This window comes from Octodon degus, unplaced genomic scaffold (genome assembly GCF_000260255.1).
Source record: "Octodon degus isolate 3935 unplaced genomic scaffold, OctDeg1.0 scaffold00021, whole genome shotgun sequence".
NCBI classification, from domain to species: domain Eukaryota; kingdom Metazoa; phylum Chordata; class Mammalia; order Rodentia; family Octodontidae; genus Octodon; species Octodon degus.
The window spans coordinates 10,057,430-10,079,765 of record NW_004524597.1 but is presented as its reverse complement, the minus strand read 5'-3'; the positions used below and the strand labels follow the sequence as shown (position 1 = coordinate 10,079,765).

The 22,336-nt window shown below is 45.3% G+C and overlaps 1 protein-coding gene across 10 annotated transcripts in view; it reads left to right on the top strand.

Annotated features, from left to right (window-relative positions):
• Positions 1-22,336, top strand: part of Mapk8ip3 (mitogen-activated protein kinase 8 interacting protein 3) — a 62,932-nt gene that overhangs the window by 25,459 nt on the left and 15,137 nt on the right. For 2 of the 10 annotated variants that reach the window (XM_004627894.2, XM_004627893.2), the window contains exons 2-8: positions 2,167-2,287; positions 4,020-4,090; positions 4,308-4,399; positions 11,026-11,167; positions 15,182-15,428; positions 16,144-16,246; positions 16,744-16,862. In XM_004627894.2, coding sequence (XP_004627951.1) covers positions 2,167-2,287; positions 4,020-4,090; positions 4,308-4,399; positions 11,026-11,167; positions 15,182-15,428; positions 16,144-16,246; positions 16,744-16,862 — 895 coding nt within the window. The other 8 variants (XM_004627899.2, XM_004627897.2, XM_004627895.2 and 5 more) reach the window with 6 other exon arrangements.

Here is a 22,336-nt window from a genome sequence, read left to right as displayed (position 1 = left end):
CCTCCCAAGCGCTGGGATTACAGGCACACACCACCACACCCAGTCTCAGTGGCCTTCTCATCGTGCCCCAGGGGCAGGGCCCACAGGGCAGGCCTTGGGACCAAACTCCCAGCCCCTGCATCTGCCTAAGCAGGGCATTTTAATCCTCTGAGCTATTTCAACAGCCCTTCAGATGGGGATTTTACCAAATTGCCCAGGCTGGGCTTAAATTTTCAACCTTTCTGCCTCAGCTTTCCAGAGTGCTGGGATTACAGATATGTGCCACCACATCTGGCTTATGTAATTTTTAATTTTTTTTAAGTAATAGAACTTAAAATTATCCAATTAAAAATATATATTTTAATATATATTATATATATTTTAATTGGAACCAATCAATTAAGGGCAATCAAACAATGATATATATATATATATATTTTTTTTGGGGGGGGATTAGAGATGTAGAACAAAGCCATGGATCCAATCCCTTGCACAAGAAAGCAAAACAAAGCACTTAGCAATTAGTAGCATCCATTTTTTTCTTCACAGGTTGTGTCCACAGTTAATTAACAGCCACTTATTTCCAGGTTAGTATAGCTACACTAAAATTGCATTTTATTTATTTGTTTGTTTGTTTGTTTGTTTGTTTTTGGCAGAACCAGGGATCAAACTCAGGCCCTTGCGCTTGCCAGGGAAGTGCTTATTCTACTGAGCCATCTCCCTGGCCCCTAAAATTGCATTTTGAGCCCAGTGTGGTGGCATGTACTATAATTCTAGCATTTAGGAGGCTGAGACAGGAAAATTGCAAGTTTGAGGCCAGCCTGGGTTACATAGTAAAATCCTTAAAAAATAAAAAGAAGAAAAAGAGAAAAGAAGAATCTGCATTTTTTTTGTCTATGGAATGTTTGTTTTATCTTTTTCTTCATTTTACTTGGGCTACATACAGTGTCCTTGATCCTGTGCAGGCTTTCTCCCTTTGTTTTCTTTCTTGTCCGCCCTCTACTGAGTTGTCCACCCTGATTCATGTCACAGAATGAGTCATCCTTCAGTAGGAGCCCATAATTTCAACACAAAGGCCTTGTAGAAGCTGCTGCTGCAGGAGGGGCCTCTGGCACCCACTGCCACTGCAAGACAGGAGAAGAGGGTATGTCATTGCAGGAAGCACAGCTGTGGCCTGCAAGGATGAGTCTCTTATAGATTATCAAACCTACAGTCATTTTTACATTCCTGTCTTCTGAGAAGCTCTTTATGCCTTAAAAGGCTGGCTAGTGTTTTCACTTCCTGCAAATGAAATTTATTGACATGTACTGTATTCCCATTTCCTGCTCAGTAAAACCAATGTTTTACCACCCCCACCCCCACCCCAGCCACTGTAGGAATTATATCCAGTGTTGCAGTGCTGCCTGCCTGGCCTGGTCTGTCTATAGTGACAACATCTACACTGGAGCCTTATAAAGCCACTGTTCCTCAGACCTGTCAGTTTCTTTCATTTTGCAGAGTACTTTCCTTTCACTTGTTTATATTATTCTGTTCAGAAATTCCATGTGTCTTACTATGCCAACTCTAAACCAGTCTCCATACCTCTTCCAGGGACTAGGGTGATGCTTGGTGTGGTTTGTTAGCCCAGTAATGGTGATCTTCATCTGAGTGGTAACTGAAATGTACCTTAAGAAAGGTAACCTTGTTTCAAGGTTGAGTATCAAGAGGAGTAATTCTCCTGTATTGCAGACAGGACCAGCTGCACCATTTATGGAGCTCTATGTTAAATTAACTAGAAATTTCAGAGTGGCATCGGCAGAGCATTAACTGAGCACAGGCTGTCCTATATGCAGGGCCCTGTATGATGGCTCAGGTCACACAGGTACATGAAGACAGCCTGACTGAAATTCATAGTCTTTGATGAATGACCTTAACAGGGGAGAAAGTTCCATGTTACTGGATTTTGAAATATTCCTCTTGCCTGCTCTCAGGGCTTATGTGTGCTAAGGTTTGCCTGAAGAGAGGCACCATGAACGGGTGGGAAACCAGGTCTAGAATGGGGCTATACCCTACTCTGGCCCTGCTTCTGGCCAGCTTGTAGCCTCAGAGGTGTATCTAACCTCTTGGTCTTTGAAGCCAATGTCCTTTCACATGAAGAGCTGCTGTCACTCAGTCACTCATGACACCTGCTCTTTTTTCAATACATAGAAATTCATTGAGTTTGAAGATGCCTTGGAACAAGAGAAGAAAGAGCTCCAAATCCAGGTGGAACACTATGAGTTTCAGACACGCCAGCTGGAACTGAAGGCCAAGAACTATGCAGATCAGAGTAAGTAGCTAGCAGGAGAAATGAATCACTAATGAATGTATGTTCTAAGACCAGTCCAGCTGAAAGGGATACAAAGCATTTGACAAAAAAAAAAAAAAAAAAAAATTAAAAGAAGCCCAAGGATGGCCTTTGTTTCCTTTCACCCTTCTTATTTTATCTTTTCACACTACAATGTATTTCTGTAACAGGCTCAAATCCTTTGTGGAAACAAGGAAAATAAGACCTCTTTGCTCTCATGGCACTTTTACTTACTGGTATAATCTGACCTAAAAAATAACAAATCCATGATTCTATAGTTATTCCCAGGGTTCTATAGAACAAACCTCCCATTACCATGAGGTTCTTTTATCCTAACCTGGCCAAGGAGTGACTAGTCTTTGTGGAGCTGAAGGTCAGGTCCATAGATGGGGCCGCCACTATAGAGATAGTTTCCAAGAAAGGTTCATGTTTGGTCAGGGATGTTCATAGGAAAACCCTGACCCACAAGGCAAGTAGACAGTGTTATTTTTAGACTCCTTACTCTAAGAATATGTGTTTTAAGCTGGATGTGGTGGCACATACCTGTAATCCCAGCACTCAGGAGGCTGATGCAGTAGGGTAGCTGCAAGTTCAAGGCCAACCTGGGCTACAGAATGAGTTCGAGGTTGGCCTAAACTATATAGCAAAAGACCAAAACTAAAAAAGGTATATATTTAAATTTTTTAAAACTATATTTAACTATCAATATTATAATTACCTATTTAATCTCAGTTTTCTGTGAAGAGAGATTTTGGTAATTTAAAGCCATTTCATTGCCTTATCTGGTTCCTTTGGACAGCGGGCACTTAAAATCAGATTGGAGGAAAAGTTGATCTACTATTCTGGGCCGTTCCTATCCCAGACCAAGACTTAGAGGCCACTATACTAGGCTGACAGCCCACTGACAAGTTTAAACACTGATAGACGACCAGCAGACTGGTAGTAACTTGCATTCATTATTTGTATTTACATGGACGGAGGGTCAAACAGAGCTGTAGAGAAAGGCATCTAAGGCTGGTGGTGAGATAAAGGGACAGTTTACCTGGCCACTTCTGCAGGTTATCCTATTGGGTAGATGTGCTGCTCTAGCAGGCACATGTGGGCCAGATGGGACCATCTAGGGTCTAACATTGGCCCCCAATGTATAGAAACCTGGTTGTTAACCTAGATTGGGCACAGACATCATTTTCTTAGTCTTCTGTAAGTTTAAGAGGTGCTACTATAGGTTCTGTCCTGTTCTGTCACTTCTACATGTCCCAGAGGTTGCTCATTTTCAATTCTCTTTTCATAAGCTTCTGTTTTGTTTTGTTCTGTTTTTTCATTGCTGGAGATGGAATCTGGGGCCTTGTACGTGCTGAGCAAGTATTCATCCTATCATTGAGTCACGTAGCCAGCCCTCACTTCTTTTCTATATTTGCCACATGCAGGTAGTTGTTACACCTAAGTCACAAAAGCTCTTGGCTGACCTGGGCAAAGATTATTATGTCTCCACATCCTGGGTCCTGGTTTTTCTTCATTGGAACTAAGCATCTTCACATGTACACACATACTGTGTGCCATGTACACACATACTGTATGCCACTTAACACTCAATACAATAGTGACTTCTCTGAGCATGAGGTCTTAGGCTAGGGACTTGTTTACAGTAGAGGGGAGAACTGCGAGCCACTCAGAGGGCACTATGTAGCTAAATCACAATAATTGTGTTTTATAGTCTCCCGGTTGGAGGAGCGGGAATCAGAGATGAAGAAGGAATACAATGCCCTGCACCAGCGACACACAGAGGTAGGCAGGCACAGGCAGCCATGCCTGACACTTCCCATTTGCGACTAATCCTTGTTAGCCCTTTGTAGCACCTTCTTTATCTAAGGCTGGCCACCTATTGTTGGTGAGATTTCCTTTGACTATGCCTTGAATTTGTCTTTCCCTCTGAGAATTATACATGTGGATTACAGTAGGGGGGGCTTGGCTGGCCACACTAATGAGAAACCCTTCTTGGCAGATGATTCAGACCTATGTGGAACACATTGAGAGGTCCAAGATGCAGCAAGTTGGGGGGACCAGCCAGACGGAGAGCAGTCTGCCAGGGCGGAGGTAGGTGACCTCAAGAAGGCCAGGGCTTCTGATGGGAAGAGGGCGGAAACAGGGTGGTTGGGCAGGAGTGCCTGTAGATGTCACTGTGGCCTTGACAGGTATACGTGGAACTGTGCCTATGCCTTCTGCTCAGCCCCTGGTCAGTCATGAAGGCCCAGAAAAATTGTACATTATCAGTCTTCACTATTCACAGGCTTCATGTTTATAAATTAACATGTTCAGCAAAATATATTTAAAGCCTCAGAATTAATACCTGTGTACTTTTTGGTCATTTTAGATCCAAGAGGAGATTAGTCTAACAGGCCCCCAAATCCTAAGCAAAGTAAAAGTAGGCAGTGTTCTAAGATGCCAGAGGGAGGAGCCAAGAGGGGCCATGAAAAATCTAGAAGGACCTAGAGACTTCAGCACTAGGTCCTTCAGCACTAGTGAAGTGTGCCTTGAAGCCAGGGCATCTAATAGTAGGGGCCTTGGTCTATCACCCAGTACTTTTGACCTTCTTTTCTTATTTGTAAAGATAGAGTCCACTTAGGATGCATTGTTACAAGACCTGAGGCTAGGGTCTATGTATACATTTTCCTTCGGGGAAGTGGTTTAATATATGGTAATCCATAGTTGAGGATGGTTTGGAGAAGGCCAGGCTACCTTCCCTAGCTACCTCTGAACCTCATTCCCTCCTCAAGAAGGAGTGACAGATCTCAAGGTCCCTTCTTGGCACAAGTTCAGGGCTCAGGCAGCAGGGTAAAACTTTCTGAGTCTGGGCTTTCCCCTACTCTGTGCCTCTTGAGTCAGGATAGACCTAGACCACAGGTCTCATGAAGGACAGGATTGAAGACCTTATCCAAGGCGTAGCAGCTGGAGGAAGTAGGTGGATGACCAGTAATGGCAGTCTGGACCAGGTTCCAAGTCTTTGTTCAGTGAAGGGAAGGGCCTAAAGCCAGAGCCCCTAGAATCACAGATTAAACCCCATGACACCGTGTTACCCTGTAGTGTCTAGTTCCTGCAACAAAACTTTCTGAAGTTGGCTGGGCCAGCGAAAGCCTTACTCAGTTTGCATAAAGGCCTTTTGCCTGTGTTTTCTGTGCCTGCCTGGTCTGTGGATTTTACTTGAGAACAAGAAGGCTCAGAAATCTAGCTCTGACTGGGGCAAATGTTTCTGTGTCTCAGAGTCTTTGACCTAAAGGAGGCCACATGCTAGAGAGTGCAGTGAGCATGGTCCAGTGTGTCTCCGGATCCTACGCAGTTTCACTTCAACCTAGAACTGTAGGCAGTGAGTACCCAGGGTCCTATGTCATGGCACCCTGGGCCCTGTAGGCACTATATAAATAGATGCCCCAAGGATTCTGTGGGCTGAGCAAAGTTAGACTGAACCAAATTTGAAGCTAGGCTCTAAAACCAGTGTAAAGCATTCTGGCTTAAGACTTCTTTCTATAAAAGGTACAGTTCAAGGCAGGATTGATATGTTGTGGACATTTCTGTGAGGAGGGAAACTGCTGCCAAGGTATCCCTGAGGAACCTGCTGCCCTGGGAAGTCTGACCTCAGCCCTATAGTTCCTCTTTCTCTGTAGTTTCTCTGTGGCACTGGAGTTTAGCTCCAGCTCCATAGCAAGCCAAATGTGGGAAGCTTCTGGGGTCCTTGAAGGAGACTGTGGCCTGGAGCTAGATACACAGAGCCTCGTCATGGGTCTCACTGTGGCTTCATAGCAGTTCTTCTCTTCCTCTGTGGAACAAGAATGTACCTGTTTATGAAGCCCTGTGACCTGTTTTTAGTTTTTATTCTCATTGTTTGCTTGTTTTATAATTTGAAATTTTTATTAATTCATGTTTTCTAGAAATACTGTATTTTTCAATAAATCACCAAAGACCAAATATTCCTCTCTCCTCTCAATTCTTTGTTTTGTTTTGGATGGGGTCTCACCATTATGGCCAACCTTCATCTCACAATACTCCTCTGGCCTCAGCCTTTTAAGTGCTGGGGTTACAGACCTACACCACCACGCCCAGCTCTCATCTAAATTCTAAGCCCCCTTCACCACCAAATATAATACTTTTTGTAACTAATCAGTTTGTGACAGTTGTGATTCTTAACCTTTTTTCCAAACACTTTAAAAATACAAGATTATTGTAGCAAATAGACATATGTTAAAATTCTTTTACCGGGGATTGAACTCAGGACCCTGCACTTGCCAGGCAGAAACTTATTCTCCTGAGCTATCTCCCTGGCCCTGAAATTTAAAAAAAAAAAAAAAAAGGGCAAGAGAGATAGCTCAGTGAAATAAGTGTTTGCCATTGCAACATCCTGAGTTCAATTCCTGGTTCCACAAAAAAAAGTCAGAATCAAAATTTAAAAACAAAATATAAAACAGAAAAGCTTTACTCTAACTTACCAAATCACCAAAAATCTGGATTCAGCCTTCTTTGACTGTAATGTCTTTGTTCACTGCCACTACACACGCAGATGTCCTCACCTCACAGGTACAGCTGTTGCAGATAGCAGCCAGGGCGCAGAGAGGAGGGAGGCCCTGCTGATGTAGTTCTATTCAACAGATACTTCTCCACTCTCTTCATGTAACCTGTTTTATAAGGGCTGGGGCCATGAGTCTGATCATGCTGCCATTGCCTGGTCTGTTGCCTGGCCACTACTATCTGGGAAGCAGAGGCCTTCAGAGCCCAGCAGCAGAGTGATACCTGCGGCAAATGGCTGGCAGGAGGGACTTTCTCCATGCCTTGTATAAGTCCTGGGAGTCCCTTCCTTTAACATATGAGACCTTCTATCTTGTCTAAGAAAGGGAGGGACATTTTGTTTATACTGACATTTATTAGGCCTTGATGGCCCTTATTCACTCTGCTGGCAGGGGCTCTGTAAGGCCAAGGTATGCGTAGCCATGTCACCACAGTCCCACACCTCATGAGCTCTGTTGCCAGACTATACTACAGCAGCCTCCATGGCACAGAGAAAGGATACCCAGAGCTGAGTTGAACACAGGGGCTGGTGCCTGCTGTCTTTGCAAGCCTTGGCTATGAAGGAACATATACACCCAGGGTTGGAGAGACAAGAAGTAGAAGGGCCAATGCCATTGGTCTGGGCTGTCCCTGTCACCTGCCCAGTAATCTAGTGGCAGTGAATTTCTTCCCCAGCCCACAGACTTTTCTGAGACGTATATAGAACTTCCTCTGGCCTGTGCCTTTCTGCTACAGTTCCTGTTGCTAAAGCCCTTTCTGGGGGAAAAAAGAAATCATCTGGGGCCCCTGGGCGTGGACAGCAGCCTTTGCCTGACATGAACAGAGGGAATAGCTGGTTTCAGTGGAAAAAAAGCACATCCCATTTCCACCTGTAGGGCATGTACTTCTTAAGGCTCAAGTGTGAGGACAGTCCTTCATGACCTGTGCTGCTGCTTTTTGGGGTGGGTGAAGTGAACAGTCCCTGCTTACCTCTTCCAGCCAAAGCCTGCACACTCTTCCTTGGCCTAGACTCTCCCATCATAGCCTTTGTCCTAAAGCCTGTGCCCCTTTTAGCTCAGATTTTTCTGGTTCCCCACAAGGCTCTTTATCTCCTCAGTCTGAGCTGCTGATCACTCCATAGGGCCTTTTCCTGCACTGCTAGCATGGTTTTCAGTGTGTATATCTCTGGGATAAACTGAGTGGGAGCTCAAATACTGACTGCTTGGCTATCATTAAAATTGAGTGTGAGCTGCAACATGTGTGTCTGTGTGCCCTGTGACAAGTTGTGTGCCCACTGCTTGCTGATCTGCTCACAAGCCCCACCTCAACCTCTTGTTGAAGCCAAGAGGTTTTGTGTGCCATGTGTCTGTCCTTGCAGGTGTCTCTGTGTAATCACTGTTGTTTGTGTAGCAGGCAGCACAGGATGGGCACTGGATGCTCACAACTGTCATCATGCACTTCTCCCTGGAGTGCATGCACAGGTGGGAGCCAGCCTGACCTTCACTCTCTAATATAGTCTTCTTGTCCTGCTCTTGTGCTGTCGCTGCTGTGTGCTGGCCATTGTGTCTGTCGCTGCCCTGCAGTCCTCGCCAGTCATGGAGGAAAAGGTAAAGCCTGCGGGTCTTTGTCCACTGTGGTGCTGGGTTTGATCAAGGGCAGAAAATGAACACAGTCCACTGCCTTAATCACAGGCACCTGAGTCCTTAGTTACACCAGCATGATTTCTGCAGCTGATGCTGTGAATCAGCTGTGACTGAGAAAGTTGCAGGTTGATCAGAAAGTCCTTGGAATAGGCACAAAGCATGTAAAAGACAGGAGTTCCCTGAGCTGTCCAGGTCTGACTCAGATTTTGTCCACATTCAGCAAACATCTCCCTTGTAGATAAAGTCATGGCAGCCACTCATAGCAGTGAGTACAGGCAGCCAGAGCATCAATTGTTACCAGAGGCAGTAGGCAGGGGAAAGCATCTTGCATGCTCTAGCATCTAGTGCTCCTATACCCAGGCTGGCCTTGAACTCATGGTGATCATCTTGTCTTGGTCTCCCAAGTGCTAGGATTGCAGTTTTGTGCCATCACATCCAGCACCAGCTCAATTTTGCTGGACTGTGACCCCTGTCAGCAGTGTGACCCCTGCAGGCAGCGGTTTCTGAAGTGGACAGCCCCTCAAGACTGCCCAGGGAGCTGTGAAGGTGAGAGGAGAAGACACAAAAGCCAAGCTTTAGACATTTGGCAGTGCCACTGAGTGCTTACTGGAAGGAGTAAGAAAAGATGTGTTCCTACTTACAGATTTCTAATAAACTCAGCAGGCTGGCTAGATAGTAAAAGTCTGTGGTCTGTAGTGTATTCATTGCCCTAGCCTGTGAGGCAAGAGCCTCCCCCATACTCGCAGCTGTCTTCCTAGCATCTAGTAGTGACAAGTGTGATTTGTTGGCTTGTGGCCTAGGGGCACAGATGCTTTTCACCGAGGTCATGAGTAGAAGTGCTTAATGGGATCAGAACTGGGCCTCAGGGTGTTCTTTTGCCAGAATTGGGAGCTCAAGGGAGACAAAATGTAGCCAAGTTGGCCCAGAGCCTGCAAGAACAGGCCAGGGTATTGTCCTGCTCCCCTCATGGGTCAGCAGTATTTTCAAGATGGCTCATGGGTTGTTTCTTGAACATTTCTAGTGGAGCTGAGTCAGGTTGGGTGGATTGGCAGGTACAGAAGCTTCCAACTCTGATATCCTTCTCAGGATCTGAGTTTCTCTGACTCTTACAGGAACAGGTCCAGACGTGTTCTCTGCAAAGAGGTCCTGAGAGCCAGCCACAAAAAAATGCCTTCTCTCTGGGCATGCATCGTCTGCTCCAGCTCCTTATGGGGCACAGTACTTCTCTGATTCTATCCTTGCTACAGATTAGCAGTGAAGACAAACAGTCAAATCCCAGTGAGCACTGGAGACCCTCTTGCTACAGAAGACATCACTGTCTTGAACAGGACAGGCCAGCTGGCTGGTCCCTAGAACTGCACCGATGCTCCTAGTCAAGAGACTCCTTCCTAGAATCCTCCTTGCCTCCTCTGCCCATCTGCAGAAAGTTCAGTCATTGCCCCCTCTACTCTCTTGCCATCTTTGGTCTGTGAATCCTTGAAATAACAGTGAGAGAGCTCCATCTCCTTCCTTTAAAGCAGGCTAGTCTCTGTACCATATTTGCTTGGATGCAGAGGAAGTTCCCCACAACCCTCTCTAGGGCTCAGTGTCAGAGACTGTAGTACAAATAGGTGCTAGTTCTTGACCTGAACAGCTCTAAGCAGTATGGACATAGTCTGTCTCAGAAGAGTAGTGCTGCCCAGGCCTCTGTCCCTAGTGCTCTTTATAGCCCAATGAAAGTCTTTCCTAGACTAAGTCCACACTGGTACAGTGAGCTTTGCTCTTGTGACTCCAGTCTACTTGATGTTGCTGATTTGTTACCAGAGCCTGAAAGGGCCCATGTGCTCCCGAGAGAGCTGGGAGGGTTGCATTGGAAGAGGAGATGCCCCTCCTCATGGGCTTCAATAGACAGGTCAGAGATGTTCTTAATTCTTATGACTCTGGACACCACTATTCAAACATTTGACAGTGAGAAGGCCTCATGAAAAACCACAAGATTGATGGGGAAGCAAAAAGCAGAGATCCAGGCAAGGATTGATCCTCTGTTAGCTCCAGGAAGGAAAGGCAGAGCTGGGGACCATAGTTACAGGAAGGCAAGTCTGATCTTTGTCATCATAAAATTTACTCAAGGCCACCAATCAGTGCTGGCCATACTGCCAAAAATCCTATATTGCTACTGCTGTGAGATTTCTAATGATGACATCTAAGTATCCCTTTAAAATTGAGCTAAGCACAATTAAGCTAAACAAAATGATAAATCATGTTAGAAAGGGAAAGGTTAGGGGCCGGCGAGATGGCTTAGTGGAATAAGCACTTCTCTGGCAAGCCCAAGGGTCTGAGTTAATCTCCGGTTCCACAAAAAAAAAAAAAAAAAAGGGAAAGGTTATATGTGTAGGATCCTGGGCTGCCAGTTGTTCACATCCTCCTGAGCAGGCTGCAGGGCAGCATTTGAACAGTGCTGTCCATAGGATACATAGGTGTACATGTATCAATAAAAGGATTTTATTTCTCCTGCATCTTTGCTAACCGTCTACTTTCTGTCCTCTCTCCTTCATATTCCAGCAGGAAAGAGCGCCCTACCTCTCTGAATGTCTTCCCCCTGGCTGACGGCATGGTACGTGCACAGATGGGGGGCAAGCTCATGCCTGCGGGGGACCACTGGCACCTGAATGACCTCGGCCAGCTGCAGTCCAGCTCCAGCTACCAGGTTTCGTAGCCGTGCGTGGAGTGAGGGTCCCTTCACTGGTGTCCTACACCCATGTAGAGGAACCCAATCTTTGCATGCAGCTGTCTGCCTACCTGACATGGGAAGAGAAACCAAGCTGGGATGTTGAGGGGCAGGCCTTAAAGTGGACCCCGTGCTGTTGCATCTTCTCTGTGCAGCTTTGCATTAGTGCCTGTTAGTCCAGGCCAGACATCTGCTATTGGAATGGACCACTCTGGAGCCACCTTTTCTATTGGGGCTGAGTTTAGCAACCTTCTGCCAGAATATACCTCAAAATATATACCTTCCCCTTAGACCAGACTAGCCAGGATGCATGTTGCTCCTGAGAGCTGCCTTCTATGCTTGACCTCACCTGGGAGAAGGCAAAAACAATGAGATGCCTCCCTGCACCAGCCCGTACCTTATTATTGGTAATGGGTTGTGGCTGTGAGTCAAAACCTACCCATCCACCTTGAACCCACCTACCCACCCGTATAGACAGCCATTCAGTAAGTACACTCCAAACATGGGGTTCAAGGTAGACTGGGTCACTCATTTAGGGCCCCAGATCACTTGCTGCTATTGAGGTCTGTGTGCTCAGACTGTCTGGAAAGCAGCTGTAGCAGGGTAGTGTGCTGGCCACATTGCCAGATAAGGGTGGTCACTTTCTTGGGGCAGAAGAGCTGACCTTGGTTTGGTGAATTTCTCACAGACCACTAGAGGACTCCCGCAGAAGCCAAGCCCTATGCTTCTCTACTTGGCGGGGCTGCTGGCTGTGGGGCCCAGAGCTTCTTAGGTATCTCCTCTATTGCTGCTTTTGGCAAACTGTCCTTCTGCCTTTGTCTAGCTTATCTGAAGGGGCTGCTCTATGCTGCTGACTCTGTTGGAAAGGGACTCCACTACTTCTACTTTTGTTCCAAGAAATGTGTGTGTCTTCAAGCTGTGGGGACACTCATAGCCAGTTCTCACTGTTCTGTCAGTATTTGTGTCCTGAGAAGAAGGCAGTGAGGCCCGTGGGGAGCCAGCTATCCTCTGGCTGTCTAGATGAGGCCTTGCCATTTACTCCGACTGCTCTCGCTCGCTTACTCACTCACTCATGTTCACACTGGGCCTGTGGTGGAGGCTTGCCCCGTAAGCATTTGTCAAAGCCATAGAGAGCCAATACCTCACTTGACCCTCTGGCTCCTGGGCACCCTGCTCATGCCTGTGTCTGGAACAGTCTTTTCTCATGCCTGTGTCTGTCTTTTCTCTACTACAATGTCTGAAATAGCCTCTCTTTCCATAAATCATAACATTTTATGTTTAAGTTCATAGTGTGTTTTGTTTGATTTTTATTTTTTAAACAATTACATTTTAAGTTCTTTTTATTTCATTCTCCAAGTTTTAAGGTTTTTCTAATTTCTTAATTTTTGTGTTTTTTGTTTTGTTTTTTGTTTTTATGTACTGTAGTGTTTTAACCAAACAGTTGTGGCTACTCATGGTGAGGAATGACCGCTAAGAGTGTGGGTTCTTTGCAATACATTTGGAGGTCACTGCTTCACGTTGATGTTTAGGAGGTTGAGAGGTTTGGCCTAGGTAAGTGGTGGCCAGGGGGTATCCCCTGGGTAAGTGGTAGCCCTATAGAGTAACAGAGCTGGGGTTCTGGGAGCGGTGCAGCCAATTATACCCCCAGTGACTTTGAGAGTCACAACAAGTGAGATACCTAACCGTGGAAGAGGATGTCTGGAAATGTGTGTCTGGTGCACACCCCTGGCTTCTCCCTAGTTTTCATGGAGTTACACCGTGCCCACTGTACCCTCTCTGCTGGGCAGCACTAGAGGGTACCTAGTTCCTCTGCTGAATCAGAGCTTCATCTCCAGAGACTTGGAGGCTGCTGTTGCCTCTCCCAACCCTTGTGATGCAACATGTAAAGACTCTCCCTCCTCCAATTGGACCTAGGCCTCATTCCCAAGTCTAAATCTCCATCTAAGATATTAACACAAAGAAACTTGAAGAAAGCTGGAATATGTGCTAGCATGCAGTTTTTCCCTTTAGGACTGCTGGTATTTGGAGCAGGATGGCACATGACTAGGGAGCTGTCCTGGTACGGGAGAATGTTGGTCGGCATTCCTGGCCTCCATCCACTCCATGTCAGAAGTACCACCCCCTTCAGTCACAATGAAATTGTCCCCTGTCTTTGCCAGGCATCTCAGGGGAGGAGACATAATTTTCTACAGTTTAGAGCTGCTGCTGTAGAAAAAGATGTGGAATTTTTGAGTCTTCATTTTTTTTCATTGTTTCTAACACTAATGTTGAAGAACCACATACACACAAACATTTATTAAATTATACCAAATTGCAGAAAAAGTTGTTTTTAAATCATAGCAAAATGTGCAAAAGAGTTAATTATTAAATTATAACAAAAATATCCAAAAAGGTTATTTATTAAATTATAACAAAATATGAAGAAGGAAAAAAAAAACAGCATACAATGTCATAAATGGCATGACACTTCTAAATGTATTGCTACCTGAATGTAAAATTAATTGATAAAGTATTGACACATATAATTACATACAGTGAAACAATAGAACATTAATAACTCTTAGAGCTCACTTTCAAGTATTTCATCATACTATACCAGGCCTAAAACAAAAGATCTCTTTAGAAGAAATGAAATTTTTGGAAAGGGCCCAAAAGGCTATACTGTAGAAGTTAGAGGAGGGAGAATATTCATGCATGGGGAAATCAACTCTTATGAAAGTTTAGAAAAATAAGTATATTAGTCATCTTTTCCTTTTCTGGACAAAATACCTGACAGATTTTGAGACTCCCTTTGTAGAAATTCAGGAATGTAGTAGATCAAACCAGAAGTCTCTTCTGAGCAAGTAGTTATACCAGAAGCCCTTGCCCTGGCCTGGTGGGGACTCATTGTGTCAGGCAAAGGCAAACTAAAGAACCAGCTCTGATTTGGGGACCTGAACTTCTTAGTTCAGGTGTTGTATTTATCCTACTCTAAGCAGCTGCATACTTGCCTCCTTTATCCACTCCTTCCTTGGATGAGCACACTTGCCGGTTCTGGGAAGCTTCAGAGCACAGGTAGCTATCTGCCTAGTATATGCTCAACGAGCTGTCTCAGTTCCTCACCCCGACCATACCTCTCCCTGAGAGGAAAGCAAGGAAGTACAAAAGCCCGGACACCTGCACGGGGCTATTTAGGTATTGTCAGTAGTTATGGAAGAGTGTTTGGGGTATGATTTTGAAACTTATTTTCATCAAGAAAAACTATATGAAAAAAAAAAAACACCATATGAAAAGAATATATTGCATGTCCCACACCATTCAAATAGAATGTCTTCCTCTCTAATGAGATTCTTAAGGTAAGTAGCTGGCTGTATTTTGTGATGGCTGCTTTCCCCACAAAATATCTGGCAGTGTTCCATTCTGTGAAAATATAATTTCAGGTTTCAGGCCATTTGAACGTGTGCTGATATTTATGACTAAACTTTGGCTCAGTTGAGCTATGTGCTATAGTCTCATGCATCAAGGCCACGGAATTGGTAAAAAGCTGTGGCCCCCTACTGCTTCTCATTTCTGCCAGAGGCAGGAGTAGTGGAGTCAACCCTGGATACAGCGTGGCCTTGTCACCCCTTCTTAGACAACCCCTTCTGGTCCAGGCACCTGGTATGTGACCAACACAGACTGCAAAGGTCAACCATCTGTCCTCCTACCATGTCTTCTTGTAGCACCACACCCATTACTCATGTTTTGCTAGACTGTCCAGAGGAAGGTACAAGCTAGAAGCACCATTATTCCAAACCATTTAGTAAGGTAGTGGATGCTAGAAGCAGTTGGCAGATGAGCAAAACTCCTCAGGAGTGACAAGGCTGAAAGAGTTAGCCTGATGGGTCAACAGAGGAAACAGGGTGCAGTATTGTTTGAAGCTAAGTGGCAAAGTGGGGCCTTAGTGGCCACCCTGTAGCTAAAGCACTGTCGCTTATGATGGCATGTGTCCTTTCTCCCTGTGTTCGGCCCTAGTGTCCACATGATGAGATGTCTGAGTCAGGTCAGTCCTCAGCAGCTGCTACACCCAGCACCACGGGCACCAAGTCCAACACACCCACGTCTTCTGTGCCCTCGGCTGCAGTCACGCCACTCAATGAGAGCCTACAACCTCTGGGAGATTATGGTAGTGGTGCAAAGAACAGCAAGCGGGCCCGGGAAAAGCGCAACAGCCGCAACATGGAAGTCCAGGTCACCCAGGAGGTGCGGAATGTCAGCATAGGTATGTGCTAGCTCTGTGCCCTAGCCCTACTAAGTCCTACAGGGACAGCAGACTATCTGATGCCCTCCACACCAGGGAGGGTTCTCATCCTCTTTGATTTTTAGAGTTGGCAGATGTATTAGTCACCTCAGGCTTCCATAACATATGCCACAGATGGGTAATTTAATAGTAAAAACTTGTCTCTTCATTGTCCTGGAGGCTAAGGTATAGCAGAGCTGGCTTCTGAGGCTGCCCACCTGGCTTGCAATGGGCCATCTTTTCCCTATGCCCTCACAGGGTCATCTACTTGTGTGTGTCTGTGTCATCTCTTCTCAAGGGACCCTCATCACATTGGATTACAGCTTACCCTAGTAACCTCAGTTTACCTTGATCATCTCGTTAAAGACACTGTTTCATCCATCTGTCATCACTCTGGCAACTGAAAACTTTGTGAGGAAGACACACATCAGCATAAATCTAATAGCATATAACTAGAGAAAAGATGAGGACATTTGGCCTGTTCCAATTGGACTTTGAAAAGGAAGTGCCATTTGTGGCTTGCTAAGGTCTATGGGTAGGACTAGAGCCGAGCTGTCCTATGCAGATAGGCCCCCAGTGGGCCTTCCCCCAGCAGGACTTTCAAATGCTTAGTGAGGACAGAGGGCAGCTACAAGCAAGGCAAAGGTAGTGGGCTGGCCCCTGGCCCCTGGCCCCAGCTTCCCTTTGCTCTGCCTAGGCATGGGCAGCAGTGACGAGTGGTCTGATGTTCAGGACATTATCGATTCTACCCCGGAGCTGGATATGTGCCCAGAGACCCGCCTGGACCGCACAGGAAACAGGTACTCAGCAAGGCCCTTAGCCAGGGCTCAGTGTCCACCTGAGTTGCTGCCTGTGGTGTCTCCTAGCACACTTGCACACATGATGCAGTGTTGGCTTTGAACATCTTAATTTTCTGTCATTGTGACAGAATACATGAGATAATTAGCTTAAAGAAAAAAAGGTTTATTTTGGCTTATAAATTTCAGTGCATGGTCACTCAGCCCCCTTTCTTTAGGCCTCTTGATAAGGCAGCATATCATGGAGACTAAGGTCCCTGTAGTGCCTTCAAGGGAACACCCCTAATGACCTCACTTCCTTCCACTAGATCCACCTCTTTATGGTTGCACCATCTCCCAGTAGCACTATAGGCTGGGAACCAAGTCCTTAGTACAGAGGCTTTTGGGGAACACCAGATCCAAACCATAACAACACCCATAGTTGGAAGGTTTAGAAGGATCCAAATAGACCGCTGATATATGCTGTCCATTGACTGCTTTCCTGGCCTTTATCCTCACAGCCCAACCCAGGGGATTGTCAACAAAGCTTTTGGCATCAACACCGACTCCCTGTACCACGAGCTGTCAACAGCTGGGTCTGAGGTCATCGGGGATGTGGATGAAGGGGCCGACCTCCTAGGTAAACACAAGCAACTCTCCTTGCAGCTCTGTGATGATGGGGCTTTCTGTTGGTTGTTTCATCATAGTGAGAAAAAAAAAAATCTGTGTCCTTGGGGGCTAGAAACTTTCAGTACTGATAATTGAACCCAAGGCCTGATGCATGCTAGGCAAGAAAGTAGATTCCGGGGCTGGAGAGATGGCTCAGTGGTCTAAAGCACCTACTTAGAACAAGCTTAGCAAAGCACAGGGACCGCGGTTCGATCCCCCAGCACCACATGCCAGCCAGCCCCGCCCCCTGGTGGGCTGAGCTGGCCACACACACACACCACACTCTCTCTCTCTCTCTCTCTCTCTCTCTCTCTCTAATAAATAAATAAATAAAAAAAAAAAAAAATAAAATTAAAAAAAAAAAAGAAAGTAGATTCCTCATATCGTTAATTTCATCCCCTTGCAATATACTAGTTCATGGTTTTCTTATTTATTTATTTGGTACAGAGTCTCACTACAGAGCTTGGACTTGTAGTGATCCTCCTGTCTCAGCCTCTCCAGCACTGGGATTACAGGCATGTGGCACCACACCCCGTTTTTGGACAGCCTCAGTGTGCCCAGGGTTCTGGGACCCACATGGCATGCAATACCAGGTCCTTGTGCTTGCCAGGCAGGCGTTTAGACCACTGAGCTATCTCCTCAGCCCCAGTTCATGGTTTTTAGTCTACTCAAAGTTGTACGATCATTAGCACTAAGTTTGTGAAATCTTCTCAACCTACAGAGAACCTCCCCACAAATAAAAGAAGGCCCATGCCCTTGGCACTCATCTCAGTCCTGCTCTAAACCCCTTCTAGACAGGACCCCACACACACACCTTTAGATAGTACTGGAGACTGAGCCAGGAGCACTCTACCACTGAGCTATATCCCTGGTTCTTTTTATTTTTTATTTTGAGGTTTCTCTCTATTGCCAAGGCGAGATTTTAATTTACTTCCTTCCTATGTCAGCCTTCCTCGGTGGTGGATTATAGCTGTGTACCATTGTGTCTGACTCTAAGAACATCTTTATTTATTTTTTGGCTGGCTCAGGCTGCCTTCAGGGTGGGTCTGGTAATGTGGAGTTGGGGATTGAACTGCGGTCCTCTGCGCCTGACTTAGTTTGCCCAAGCAGGTGCTTAAAACAACTGAGCTAACCCAAAAGCCCAGAACATCTTTGGAAAGTGTTCTTTTGCCAGCACTTTGCTCCACATTACAGATGCATAGGCAGGCCTCTGCGGTGCCAACTCCTGGGCACTGTCCTCCTGCTGTCTGACCCCCGGTATTCCCAGGGCATCTTTGGGCAGCTAAGTGCGGCCTAGGAGACTGTGAGTCACCTTTCTACCTGCAGCCCTGCTCTGTGAGAGCTCCGGGGTCCCAGGGTACAACCTGAGCTCTTGTCTTCAAGAGCCATGAAGGAGGTGGCATCTGCTTGATGGGCAAAGACAGCAGTTCTGCCTGCTGCCTGTCTGCACAGTCTCAGGCAGATCCCTCAGAGATGGTGTTTCTTCCTTCGTATGCTCTGGAGGAAGCCATAGCTTTGCGAGGGCAGCTGCCTTATACAGTGTACACAGGGTGAGTCTGAGATAATAGTTCTGCTCCCAGAACATTCAGCAGTGCCAGCAGTGTTCTGTCCTTTCCTGCTCAAGCAAAACTATCTTGTATCTTAGAGTGGTTATTGCCAGGTTTCCTGCTGCTGTCACTTCCCCCTGGTATAACCATATGATTTTTTCCCTCAAAGACTTTTAGGTATTGCCCTCTCAGCCAAGAGGCCGTCTACCTGCAGACACTATTGGGACTGGGTGTGGTAGGGAGTGCCTGGCTGATCTTGTCAGTTTAGGGCCATGTGGCTGCTCTGCAGTCTGTCTCTGAGATCTCCATGAATTGGCTGGCTTTTCTGGGGCCCCTAGAGAACAACACTAGCTCAAAAGACCCCTTATAATGTTTTGCTCATTGTGATAAAACTGTTCACAGCAAAACACCATTTTAACTGTTAAGTAGAGTAAATAACATTTACACCCACTGTTAAAACTAAAAGTTCCCCCCCAAGTTCAGGGAGCAGCTGAGCACAGTGGTACATACCTTTAATTTCAGTTACTCACAAGGTTGAGGCAAGAGAATCTTAAGTTCAAGTCTAGCCTGGGCAATTTAGTGATCTATGTCTCAAAATAAAAATAGAAAACAATAGGGCCAGGGTATAGCTTAACAGTATAGTGGCTTGCCTAGCATGCTCAAGGCCTTGAGTTCCATCCCCGATACATCAGAAAGGGGGAGGGGGAGCCAAGGATGCCTACCTTGCAGGACACACTTGCAGTGGGATTTTTCTAGAAGTATTTAAAAATAAATGTTTAGATATAAAAACTAGTTAGATTCTACTAAATAGAGCAGTCACTTTTAATAATAATAATATACTTCCAGTGTTCTTTACATAGTCTAAGTAGTGCTGTAGATTTCACTTAGATTTAGGGGGTCTTTTTTTTTAGAAAAATGATACATCTTTGCAGTAGTATTCAAAATAATAATATCAGAAAGGCCACATGTGGGGACACACACCTATAATCCCAGCACTCAGGAGACTGAGGCAAGACGATCATCCTGAGTTTCAAGCCAGCCCTGGCTACAAAGCTGAGTCCAAGGCTAGCCTGAACTGTAAAGTGAAATCCTGTCTCAAGAAGAAAATAAAATAAATAATTTTTAAAAATTATATATATTATATATATATATTAGAAAATGCCAAGAAAAGGGTGAAAATCAAAGGGACCCCCTAACTGCCATGATGGTTATTCCAGTGTCATAGTGACCCTGCAGGCTTCTTGGTGCTGGTGTACCTTTTTGGTGAGGATGACACTGTTACTGTGAACAATTAAAATCGTTCTCACACAGTTCTTTCCTTTGTACAACTGTAAATATATTTGTATTGTAAATTACTTGATCAACTTGATCAGCCTTCTCTTGTTTCTAGTTTTTGCTACTGTTCCAGGGACCTTATCTACTTCTCAATTTAATTTTTTATTAGTACAAGTTTACAGTAAATAATGATTACATACCTGGTAAGGAGTTGGTATATGTACATAGCACATTTTAATTTTTTTTCCATCCCTTTACCATCTGCCTCATCCCCCTTCCTTCCTTATCCTAGGGACCTTTGGAATTAACATTTGCTTTTATTTCTGATAATTGGTGTTCAGTAGATTTTCAGAAATAGAAGCACCCAGGTGAAGCTGCAGGACCCTCACTAGGCACAGCTTACAGGTGGCTACATTGTTCAGTCTTCTTATACTTGCCAGGGGCAGAATAGTCCCATCCCAGGATGTTCAGTGACCTAGGCTGTTTGGGGAAATGTGTCATCCTTGCTGTACTAGACAGTGAGTACTGTGGGAACATTCCACTTCTGCCCAACCCAGACACTAATGACCATGGCAGTTCCTCACTAGCCACACCACATGAGAACCAGACTGGAGACAGAGCAACACAGGAACTTGTCAGTGAGCTGCCCGTGGTACCTAAGACATGGGCTGTGCACAGCTGGTGCTGAGGCTACTGACAGGCAGAACTGGTGTCTCGAGACCTTCATATGGACCCTGCAGTACTCCACGGTAACTCAGTGAGCTCTGGAGTTTTTGATAAAAACATGTCTTTTCTTTAGAAAAATAACATATGCATGTATAATTTTTATTTTCATGTCTAAGGTTATAGCTACACTGCATTTTGCTATTGACTTCTGGTTGAGGGTAAGGAGTTTGGAGGTACATTCAAGTACCCTGGGCCTGTAGGGGTGACAGACAGAATGTAGGAAAGAGGACAGAGTAGGACCCCACTCTTGTATCTTTGCAGTCTGATATCCTATGATAATATTCAGATCCTCGGGCTGGTGAGATGGCTCAGTGGTCTAAAGCACCTACTTACAACAAGCTAAGCAAAAGCACAGCGACCACGGTTCAATCCCCAGCACCACATGCCAGCCCGCCCCACCCCCTGGTGGGCTGAGCTGGCCACACACACACACACACACACACACACAAAATAAATAAATAAATAAATAAATAAATAAATAAATAAATATTTAAAAAAAAATATTCAGATCCTCACCTTGATCACTGTATGATCACTTAGTGTTCCACAGACCTTGGCACCATGTCTTTAGCTTGGCCTCCAGTGGTTGCGTGCTGATTGTGTTTTCAATTAAAGTGAAGGAATTCAGGTCCAGGTTCATCTCTAAACAGCAGCTGTCCTCTGCACTACTCTTTTTTTTTTTTTAAACATTTTTTAAAATTGTATTTGTGTGTGTGTGTGTGTGTGTGTGTGTGTGTGTGTGTCCAGCTCAGCCCACCAGGGGGCGGGGCTGGCTGGTGCTGGGGATTGAACTATGGTGCCTGTGCTTTGCTAAGCTTGTTCTAAGTAGGTGCCTTAGACCACTGAGCCATCTCACCAGCCCAAACACAAAGTAGCTTTTCTTTCTTTTTTGGGGATTGAACTCAGGCCCTTGCACTTCCCAGGCAAGTGCTTATTCCACTGAGCCATCTCCCCGGCCCCCCTCTGCACTACTCTTAACAGTTGTATTGAGGCATAATCCAATATAAACAACCCACTGAAAATGTACGGTTCAGTGGTTCTTAGTGTATTCAGAGCTGTGCAGCCATCACTACATAACTTCAGGACACTGTTGCCTCCCAAAAAGAAGCCTGTACCTGATAAGCAACCTGCGTCCTCTCCCCACAGTCTTTGGCAACACCAGTCTGCTTTCTGTCTGTGGATTCACCTATTTCAGACCTTTCCTGTTAGTGGATTCTTCCATGTGGTGCATCCACACCCCTGTCTTTATCTTCCTTTTATCTGAGCCATCTACCATCACAGCTGGTACACACATACTTCAGCATACCCACCTGCGCACTTAGCAAGTACAGTGCCATTCCACTCTTTACCTGGACTATTTTATGGGAATTTCACCCACTTACCAAAGAGGATTGTTTTCTCAATTTACAAATGAGGAAGCTGAAGCTAACAAAAGCCAAGCGGTTTGCCCAGTATCACTCACTTGCATTTTGAAATTCTGACATGGGCTGACCTGACTGTGATCCCCCCACTGCTTGATGGTCAACTGCCTGTCTATTCAGGGACAGAGCCTACCTATGGCATGACCAACCTTCAGTGTCAGGTAGTAGACACACCTGCATAAAAAGAATTACAGAGTATAGCAGACGGACATAAAACTGTCAGATACGTAGATAAACAGCACCACTTCAGGGCCTAATAGTTAATCACATGAGCCGTCAGGTGACGTCACAGATGAGCCTACAGTGGGTATATCAGTTCAAGAAAATTATCCAGAGTTGGATTTTTTTCCTGAAACTTTCTGAATCGATTCTGATGAGCCAGAAAAGTAAATAGGAGAACAGTTCAAATATAGGGTTTTTCAAATTGTTGTCTTTTTTTTTTTAATATTTATTTATTTTTATTTATTACATTTATT